At 44.3% G+C, this 10,673-nt stretch overlaps 1 protein-coding gene and 1 long non-coding RNA gene across 2 annotated transcripts in view; one reads left to right on the top strand and one right to left on the bottom strand.

Moving 5' to 3' along the window:
* Positions 1–546: 546 nt before the first annotated feature.
* Positions 547–9,016, bottom strand: LOC148163536 (uncharacterized). The gene is made up of 2 exons (XR_015768947.1): positions 8,899–9,016; positions 547–1,843 (listed from the first exon to the last, which is right to left on the bottom strand). It is a non-coding gene; the product is annotated as an uncharacterized LOC148163536 (long non-coding RNA).
* The window catches only part of ARHGAP25 (Rho GTPase activating protein 25), an 86,770-nt gene continuing 84,623 nt past the window's right edge, over positions 8,527–10,673 (top strand). The window contains exon 1 of the mRNA XM_028116373.2: positions 8,527–8,975. Within this exon, the coding sequence (XP_027972174.1) occupies positions 8,915–8,975 (61 nt within the window). The 5' untranslated portion in view covers positions 8,527–8,914. The remainder of the gene's footprint in view (positions 8,976–10,673) is intronic.

Here is a 10,673-nt window from a genome sequence, read left to right as displayed (position 1 = left end):
AGCCTCGGCTGAGCTCCTGCTGACCGTGGTCTCGTGGGCATGCAGGTACTGCATCGCTGAGTGTTTCAGAAAGCCAGAAACCTGCATTCCCATGTGAATCTCCTATTTAAAATCATGCAATTAATTCTAATAAAGAAAAAAAACCCTGTGTGAACAGACAGGGGGAGGGGTGTCAAAAAAGTGGGTGCTCTACGCAGGGGACTTTTAGAGCAGTACAACTCCTCTGTACAATACCATGATGATGGACACGTGTCATTACAGATTTGTCAAACCCATAGAATGTGCAACACCACGAGCGAGTCCTAATGTAAACTCTGAACTTTAGTTAAGAATAATGTACTCACATTGGCTCATCATTATAACAAATGTACCACACTAATGTAAGATGTTGGTAAGAGTGGGAATGCAGAGTGTGTGGTGGGTTGAGGGGGGAGGTGGCATATGGGGACTCTGCTTTCCATTCAATTTTTCTGTAGACCTAAAAGGTGTCTATTAATTTTAAAAAATGGGTGCTCTACTCAGATTGTCAGGATTAGCTCCTTAAGATGCAGTTTTTTAAGGCATTTATTTTTATTTTGATTTATTTTTTCAAGTTTTTATTTACATTCCAGTTAGTTACCATACGGTGTCATGTTAGTTTCAGATGTACAATTTAGTGATTCAACACTTCTATACAATACCCAGTGCTCATCACAAGTGCATTTCTTTTTAGCACAGTGTCCCGCAGGCTTTCTGACCGAGCCATCTAATTCAGATTCAAGGCTCGTGGAAGGAAGAGGGGGTTTCTTAGACTACCAGTGGGGAAAGTGGGGTAGGGGCTTGGATAGGAGTTCAAATCCTTGAGAAGCTGGGGTAGGAAGGAGTGGGATGGTGTGGATTTTGCAGGTGGGTGGTGTAATCAATCAAAATACACCACACTGGCAGGTTCCACGGCAAGGAGAGAATCCCCTGGGGAGGAGGTGGAATTATCATCAGCAGGGGCTGTGGGGACCTACCACGGGGGTAGGGGTTGGAAATGGTCCAACTGAGGGAAGGAGTATTTAGCACAGACGTTATTTAGAATTACTACGCATGGTGACGAATTTTTAAGTAGGTGGCTTTTAGTTTTGTTATACTTTTAAAATTCTCTACGGACCATGCACTCAGCTGCCTGATCAGAGCAGGCCCTTCCCATTGCTTTCAACCTCTTCCCCCACGGCACACTCAGCACTGAAAAACAAAGACATTCGATTCACGGAACCGCCACCATGGTCAAGGTCTTAAAATTGCACCAAGCAACTCTTCAAGGACAGTGGGAGACAGGTGTGATGGAGCCCAATCCTCAGCCACCTCTTTATACGCCAAGAGTTTTTTTGGTTAAATAGTAAAATGGAAAGTCCCTTCTGCTTAAGCTCCAAGAGGCTCAAGATTCATCTTCGCTCATGTCCCTCCCCCAATATACAATTAGTTCTGTTAAAAACAGCATCAGCAACATGTGTAGGTGGCACTAGCAACAAAGTTCCTCTTTGCTCTTGGTAAGGAGAAACTTACGGATCACAGGGGATCGTCAGGGCGCACAAGGAGCCCAGCCCAGAGAAACCCCCCTGGCTTTGTCTCATGAACAGAGACCTCCTGACGAAAGTGGGCACTCGCGTTGTGACTCTCCTGGAGTCTACTCAGACGCTCCAGCTGTGGGGAATCCAGAAAACTGAACTCCCTTTCCCTGCCATCCGTTTCTCTGATGCTGATCCGTGAGGCAGCTAGTGTATTGTTCTTCTGTCCTCTCCAGGCATTGTTACGAATCCTTGCAGAAAACAACAGCCACGGTGGTAATGATGATGAGGATGACAGTACCAACCACCACCTGAAACAGGCAACGGGGAAAGAGAGGGAGGGATTTGATGGCAAGGGCGTCTCTCCAGCAAATCTAATCGCTGCTGGGAAGGTATGGCTGCCTTTTTTTTTTTTTTTTTTTTTTCAGAGCATCGCTTAAAAATTCCTTAGAGCCAGGCACGGGGTAGGGGAACATGGCACTTCAGCGGGAGCGGAAGCACATAGGAAAAGGACAGCTGGAGATTTGGGATGATATTTAGCCCAGTGTGTATCAGCTTTCCCTAAGGAAGGACTTAAGTTTTAGCTGAACGCAGTCTTACAGAAATGCAGATACCCCGTGGCTACATCTTTGGATATTTCAAGAAGCAGAATTTAGGTTTTGGAAAACCAAACCAGCCAATAATCACACAGAAAGATGCCCGACATCATTAGCCATCAGAGAAAGGCAACCCACAATGAGATGCCCCTTAATACCCACTAGATTATTAATACCCACTAGAATGGCTAAAATCAGAAGTACAGATGATAACAAGAGTTGGGGAGGTTGTGGAAGAAATGGAACCCTCCTACATTGCTTATGGGAATGTAAAATGGTGCAACCACTTTGGAAAATGTTCTGACAGTTTCTCAAAAAGTTTGAAAGTGAGTCGCCCGATGACCTGGCAATTCCACTTCTAGGTACATATCCAAGAGAAATAAAAGCATATGTTCACATAAAAACTTGTACATGAATGTATATAACAGCATTATTCATAATAGCCAAAAAGTGGAAACAGTCCAAGTTTCCATCAACTAGTGAATAGACATAGTTTGCTACATCTATACAATGGAATATTATTTGGCCATCAAAAGAAATAAAGTTCTGACACCTGCTACAACATGGATGAAACTTGAAAACATTATGCTAAGTGAAAGAAGACTCTGTGTCACATATTATAGGATTCTATTTATATGAAATGTCTAGAATAGGCAAATATATAGAGATAGAAAATAGACCAGTGTTTGCCCAGGGGTTGAGTTGTGGCGAATGGGAAGGGGCTGTTCATGGGTATGGGGTTTCTTGGCGGGGGGAGAGTGAAAAAAATGTTCTAAAACAGATTGTGGTCATGGTTGCACAACCCTGTGAATATACTAAAAATCACTGAATTGTACACTGCAGATGTGTGAACTGTATGTTATGTAAATCATATTTCAATAAAGTTATTAAAATAACAAAACCAGTGAGATGAAGTACAAATTGTCTCAAAATGCAGAGGATTAGTAATCCAGGTGACAAAATGAAAGACAAGGAGGCAACAAAGTGGAGGGCTAGCATGCAGATAACCAGAAGTTCCGAAGGAGATGCTGGAGCCAGGAGCCTGAAAGTCACAAATCAAGATTGAAGATTCCCCTGCCCCCCATCTGCTGGTTCCTTGCAAAATCATTCAGACACACAGACACCTAGATGTATCTGACCCCTACAAATGGCCCATAAGCACATCCAACAATAACTTGCATTGCACTATTTAGTGAAGAATTTTTTGCTTCAATAGTTGGCAGTGGTTTGGTTTGGTTATAGCTTTTGAAATAAAAATGGAGCACTTAGTAAGGTCAGGAGGGAACTCGCCCCCGAGGGATTCAAGTAGAACTTTCTGGAGGACAGTTTAGACATACATATCAAGTCTTAATGTTTTCTCATCTGCTTTCCCAGCATTTCCACCTCCGAGAACCCACCTAGGGGGTGGAGGGGCCTTGGGGATGGAATGGATTTCCCCAGACATTTAGCTACAAGAATATTAAGAAAACTTGTATACATCTCACACGCTTAGTGATACCGAGATTTGTTGAATAAATTTTGCTCTCACTGTGTAATTACAGACTAAGAGGCCATGAATGATGTTTTGGGAAAATGCTTAATAAGGTAACTATTTATGCATTTTGCTTTGTTTCATTTTTGTCAAGGGAAGATAACAGCTTATAAAACAGCATACACACTAATTTTTCATTTTAAAATACATATACACACATTATATATACACATAAATAGAAAAAGAGTGATGGAGATCGAAATGCGAAAATTCTCCTGACACATTAAATGGTTAACAGTGATTTTTGAGTTCTTTTTTAAAAAATATTTTATTTATTTACTTGTCAGAGAGAGAGAGTGAGCACAAGCAGGGGGAGCGGCAGGCAGAGGGAGAAGCAGACTCCCCGCTGAGCAGGGAGCCCAATATGGGACTCGATCCCAAGACCCTAGGATCATGACCTGAGCTGAAGGCAGACGCTTAACCGACTGAGCCACCCAGGCGTCCCGATTTTTGTGTTCTTTATGCTTATTGAAATCTCTGAAGATCATGCAGGGACTACTGTAATGATAAAAATAACAATAAAAGGGATGTTTTAAAAAGCTCTCCAAAGATCATCACCTCAGAATGGAGTCCAATCCCTCAGCCCACGCATCAGGGGTGGGTCCAGCAGGCCCGGCCCCCTCCGCCCGGCTCCCCCTCCGGCCTTACCCTGGTGCACCATTCCCAGGACTTCTCTGAGAATGGGTCTGTGTTTTAGCAGCCATCTGCCGTTCATCTGCCTGGGGGTCCTCCGCCTGCTCGCCTGCCTTGCTTCGCGCCTGGCTGCTCTCCCTTGAGTCCCCTCTCCTGGGAAGCCGTCCCTGGCCACCCAAGCCAAGCCCACCGTTTCCTGCTGTCACCCTACCCTGTGCGTGCACTCTTTTTATACCTCAAACAGCACTGCCATTATATTTATACTTCTCTCTTTCATTGAGTCATTTGGGGATTAGGCCAGGATCTTAATCATCCTTGTTTACTCAGAATCCAGCCCAGTCCTGGATAAATGTTTATGGAGTGGAGGAGTGAACGAATGAATGAATGTGTCTGCTGAGCTCTAGGCTCAGGGCAGCTGTGCTCCAGGGTCCTACAGGTCTCTGAATGCAACATGCCCCAAACTGAGCCCATCGACTTCTCCCTCTGGCAACTGACTCCCCGCTAGTCGCTAGTCCTTAGCAACCTCGTCAACGACCCTTCTCTGACTTTGTGGTGGGAGCTCCATCCACCTCCAGGGACTGGAGCCAGGACCATGCACATCTGTTTTCTTCCCACAGAAATTCTCCTGGGCAGTCAATCCCACCACCAGAATGGCTCTTGCCTTGTTCTCCCTTCTTTGCCTGCACACTGCTGCTGACCTCTCTATCTCTCCCTGGCTCTCACCTGGCCATCTGCCACAGCCCCTCATCCCGACCCCAGTAATCATGTCTACATGGCTTCTCTTTCCTCCAGGGTAAAGTCAAAACTCTTTACGGAGGCTTACCAGGGGTCCATCCCCAATCCAGCCATCTCTCCATCTCTCTTCCCTCCTACCACTTTCATCCTTTCCCGGAGCAACCTGATGAGTTCTTTCCTACCTCTGTGCCTCTTGCATGCCCTTTGTTTTGTCTGGAAGCTTTCCCAACCCCCTCGCCTCCCTAAGTCATTCATCAAGCCTTAATGTAAACAACATTTTCCCCAGGAAGACTTCCTTCACTCCCCAAGTCCCTATTAGGCACCTCAGACATAAACTCCCAAAGCTTCCTACACTTTGCCCAACATAACCTTTCTCGTGCTGTATTTAACTCTTCCTCTCAATGAACGGTTGAGAGCAGCAACGTGAAAGCAGAAACAAAGTCTGCTTGTTCATGGACATTCCTCCAAAGTCTAGCAAAAATGAAGTCCTTACTCAAGAAATGGTTAATATTCGGTAAGCAAATAGATGAACGGATTTTTGCTTTTGTTTTTGTTACTGCAGATGCTGATTTAAACTTTGGGGCCAGACAGGACATCCAGTTCTTCGTTCCCTGAAAGTCAGGAAGAAGGGGAGAAGCCCCACCACAGACAGCTGCTCTCTAACCCTGCCCAGCAGCTGGCTGACCCAGAGTGGGCTCCTCAGAGGGAAGCCTGCTGGGTTGGGCCTTTCCAGGGGTGCTTTTCATCTGATTGTCTTTCCAAGTCACACCCAACTTCCCCATCAGTCATGAGTTTTTCCAAGACTTACAGGAACCTACCCTAAAGAGCAAAGGAAGTTCTCTGTTTCTAAGTGCTACCTTCAAAATATTTTCAGAGTTCCAGAGTTAAAGGTCCCAGAACTGGAACTCTGGATTGTGTCAATTCCCTGTGGAGATGCTGCTGGGCTGGGGCTCAGGATGGTTATCCACCGCCCCTCCCCTCCAAGCCAAGATCGAAAAAAGAGCGGTGGTGTTTGGTAGTAATGCAGAGTTGGGGCTCCAAAGTCTCTGGTAGGCTGAGTCAGCTTCAAAGGAACCCAGCACCCTGGTGAAGTTGGAAGGTAGCTAAGTGAACTGGGTTCATGTGATGGATTGGAGTCTTGATCAGCAAATAATCACTCCCTTCTCCCCTCCCCCACCACCTCAGGGCTGTGTGTACTTCTTGCCTCCCTGCCTTTGGACTTGGCCACATGATGTGTGTTGGCCACTGCAGTGTGAGCAGACATGATGCAAGCAGAGGCATGAAGTATGCATCTGTGGTTCTTCCCTCTTACGCTCCCTTCATTCGCAGTGAGAATATGCCTTAGGTCACCATTGCTCCTTCAGCTTGGTCCCCGGAATAGAAGTTTTGGACATGATTACTTTCAGACGGTTGTGAGATATCTAAGCAGAGATGTGTATGATTGGGGGCTTGGGGGTGGTCTGGGCTAAAGGTCTCCACTGGCACGATCAGCAGATGCATGGCATTTAAAGACTTGAGGTAGATGAGTTCACCAAAGTGTGGATATGGATGGAAAAGAAGTCCTCCAATATGTAGCAGTCAGAGAGATGAGAAGGAACCAGCAAGGAAACAGAGATGGAGTGGCTGGAAAAGGCAGGCAGACAACCAGGACAGTGAGGGATCCTGGGAGCCAAGCAGAGAGAGAGCTCAGAGTTGGACAGAGTGATCGGTGTGTCCAAAGCTGCTGGTAGGGCACTGAGTTGACATGCAGAATTCAAAGTGATTTAGTGACAGGGTTGCTGTCGATGTCCTTGAGAAGAATATATTCCATAAAATCCTGAGGGCAGAAACATCAACAGAACAGTTTCAGGAGAGAATAATAGCACAGGCATTTGCAAGTGTAGACAATTCTTAACAAAGTGCTGCTCCAAAATGAAGAAAAGAAATGGGGCTGTAGCAGGAGGAGGAAGTGGAATTTAGAGACATATTTTTTAAACAAGTTTGAATGCTAATGGGAATGATCTAAGAGAGAGAAGGAATTGATTCAGATGGAGGAGTGATAGGGGCGCTTGGGTGGCTCAGTTTGTCTGACTCTTGGTTTTGGCTGAGGTCACGATCCCAGGGTCATGAGATCGAGCCCTATGACAGGCTCTGCACTCAGCGTGGAGTCTGCTTGGGATTCTCTCTCACTCCCCCTGCCTCTCTCCCTGCTCATGCTCTAAATAAATAAATAAATAAATAAATAAATAAATAAATAAATAAAATCTTTAAAAAGTAATTGAAAAAAAGATGAAGGAGTGATGTGGTTCATCCACTGTAACTAGGAGAAGTTTGAGTGTGTGGGCTTACATGTAGGACTTAGTCAGATACAGTAGTGGGAGCTTGCACACATTCTCTTCCAGTTGTACCAACTTTTTTCGATAAAACAGGAAGTCAGGTCATCAACAGAGAATGAGTATATGTGAGGCGAAGAAGAAAGTATGACAGAGTCATCCAGGAGGGTTGAAGAATGAATGGACCAAGGATGTGTAGCTTGCATGCTGGTTAGCAGTGACTCTTGTGAGCACTTTTACTTACTATCTAATAAAGCCTCACAACAGACACATGAAGTAGGGCCTATTATTTGCCTCATTTACAGATGAGGAAATGGAAACACAGAGTGGTCAAGAAACTTGTCCAAAGTCACACAGCAAGAAAGTGATGGAACCAGGATTTGAACAGGGGACATCTGGCTCTGGACTCAAATACTTAATCATTAGATTAGGCTGACCCAGTTAAACATATGAAAACCTGTCACAGAGCTGAACTAAATGAAATAAAGTTTGAATTAACATTTGTGGTACAGCCACCATGTGCCAAGCTCTGTACTAGATGCCTTCATAAGTCTCTGCAGTCATGGTTATTATCGACCTCATTTTACTGCTTGAGGACATCAAGGCCCAGAGAAATTCAGTTGTTTGTGAAAAGCTGCAGAGCTAAGGAAGAGGAAGATCTGCGTTTTGAACCGATGTCAGTCTGATTCCTAATCCCATACCCTGTACACAATGCCAAAGAACCATTATATCATGTGAGTGGGTCTACCCAGCTAAAGCTAACTTAGTAGCTAAGAGCATCAGAGCCCTCCCCACACGAGGCTTTAGCCCGAGCTGGTGGAGAATTTACTATTTGGTCCTAATAGCAGGGAGAATTTAAAAGAAGGAAACTTTGGAGAGGGGGTGGAATGCAGGTTGTCTTATTGACCATTTTTGGATGCTTGATCCATTCAGTTGGGAGGAAGGCTTGGAGGTATATGGTGGGACTCTTGGCATTTTGTATTTCTTTTTCTTTCCATCAAAGCTATAGCCTTATATCAGGAGAGCACTTATTCTACTTATATGAGCATTTCCAGAAACGGTTTTCTCAAGAAAGAGTGCTCATAATGCATCATCTATACCAAACAGCCACCCACTTCCTCAAATGCAAGGAAGCAGACAGTTAAAAAAAAAAAAAAAGCCGAGGCGCAGTTGTTTATCACGACCTCGCCTCAGTGAGGCCTGAGATTCTTTCGAACAGGAGCTCTGCTTCTCATGACGCAGAGTGAAGTTATCAACTGGGATATTTCTGGTAAAACTGAAAGCAAGAAAAAGCAAGGTGCACACTTCAGGAAGTACCAGCCCCCGTGGGACTGTTGGAGGCCTTGGGGGGACTTGGGTGCCATTCCCCAGTGACAGACAGATGGATGGACCTTCCTTCTGAAAGAAAGGAGGACACATGCTGGCAAATCAACCTCAAACCCAAGATCACTTGTGAAGAAATCATAAAGGGGAACATACACACAAAACCTAGAGGGAAAGAGCGAAAAAGCGAGAAGGGCAGGAATCGAGGCAGACCTGTCGCTTCAGCAGCTACTCACCTGAAGTGGGAGCAAAATGTCCCTGAAGTTGCCGAGGAACTGGGATTTCAACCTGAAAGTGGAGCCTGGGAAAATAGGTATGGTCAATGTCTTTTTGTTTCCCTTGAGCTTCTTATACTTGAGCACCCACCATTTGCATGTTGGTCTGCAGGGAGCTTTGTCTACTTAAAAATGGATCTCTCAGCAAATGTGAGTTTGGGGAAAATTTGCATTCAGGTTGATATGTTGGATCAAAGTTCCCAGACCCTGGGAGGGGATTCTTTTCTGTTTGGAGGTAGCGTTGGAATGGAGCTCTCTAGTGTGAGGCCACGATGGTGTACTTCAGATGGGCTAAAGCTACAGATCACACACAAAACAGAGTTTTTCTCTCTTTTTCATGAAAGGATAATTTCCCTCCTGTTTGGACACTTGTCCATAATTTGAGAGGTTTTTCATAGGAGCACAGAGAGCAGAGTCTTTTTGAAGTGCTTGATCTGTGAAGAAACTCAAGGGGTCCTGCTGGTGAGGCAGAAGGAGCAAAAAGTAAACAGTGAGGACCAGGCAGGAACATAGAGACAGTTGAAAGTATAATAGAGACACTTTTCGTTAAATGGACAGAATGGGAAAGAATTCTTAGTGAAGTTGTTAAAGAGAAATGCATTATAAGTTAATTAAGGGATGATGGAATGTTTTCTGAGATATTCTGGCCTTTAATCCAAAGCTCTTCTTATTAATGTTAATAGTGACACATTGATCTTAATCTGCTATATAACTGTCATCATAAGTTTCATTATATGGGGTTCTTCTGTTATTAATCGATCACAGTAATTTGGGGGAGAGCAGTTGGGCTGAAAGTGATTTCCCTGTGCTTTACACTCACACCTGCACAGTGAGCTAACTTCCTTGACATTAGGTAAGTGTGGGGGGGGGTGTTTCTCATGGCTTGGAAAAGTTTTGCTTGGAACAAGGTTTAGATGTGGTCTTCTACTGGGGGTTAATGTGTTCCTAAAATAAGTGGTCCACTGCAAAGCCACACAATGAAGAGTTAATGATGTAGGTCTGAGAAGAGATTTGAAAAAAAAAAAATCGAGAGTAATCAGAGAAGCCATTAATCTTGGTGTCCAGGGAGGATTTGTGGTCCCTAATCACACTAGGAATCACTGCATGCTGAGGTCGGTTCCAAGAATAGGTAGTGTGCATACCTCTTACATAAGCAAGAGTTTTTTCTCCCAATTACTATTGATACCAGTGTACTTGGCAAATGCTCATTTTATTATATGTCATAAAAATTAGTTTTTAGAAGTAAAACTTCTATGGTTTTGTTCCTTTTTAAGTGTCCTGCTTCTATCTGCATGGGGTCATTCTAACCTCTCACCATCTGTGTTTGAACAGGTCTTACTCTCCTCTTTAAAAATAGGAAACATGAGATTAATGATTAAATGATTAATTGATTAAATGGTTAAATGATTTTTCCCCCCAGGGATATAGGAAATGACCACATTAGAGCTCAGGTCTGCATGTGCTCAGACCTGGGGTTAGGTTGGGTAAATTTCATGATTTTATCAATGTTTATTAAATCATGGTCCCGTGGATAGCCTATATGAGAGTCACCTCAAGTACTTGCTAAAAATGCAGGTTCCTGGGCATTTTGCTGAATTGTGAAATTAGAATATCTGGATGGGGGCTCATGTGCCTGCAATTTAACAAGCACCCCTCCCTCCATCCCATCTGATGAAGAAGTCCTGCTGTAGGGGCTATAGTCTATGTTAGTGGACTCGAAGAGCTACTATGCATCT

The sequence above is a fragment of the Eumetopias jubatus genome, unplaced genomic scaffold (genome assembly GCF_037043125.1).
Source record: "Eumetopias jubatus isolate StellerSeaLion01/CBP00866 unplaced genomic scaffold, mEumJub1_p1.0 scaffold_9, whole genome shotgun sequence".
NCBI lineage: Eukaryota > Metazoa > Chordata > Mammalia > Carnivora > Otariidae > Eumetopias > Eumetopias jubatus.
Note: the sequence above shows the minus strand (reverse complement) of the source record. Positions and strands in the feature narration are given on the sequence as shown.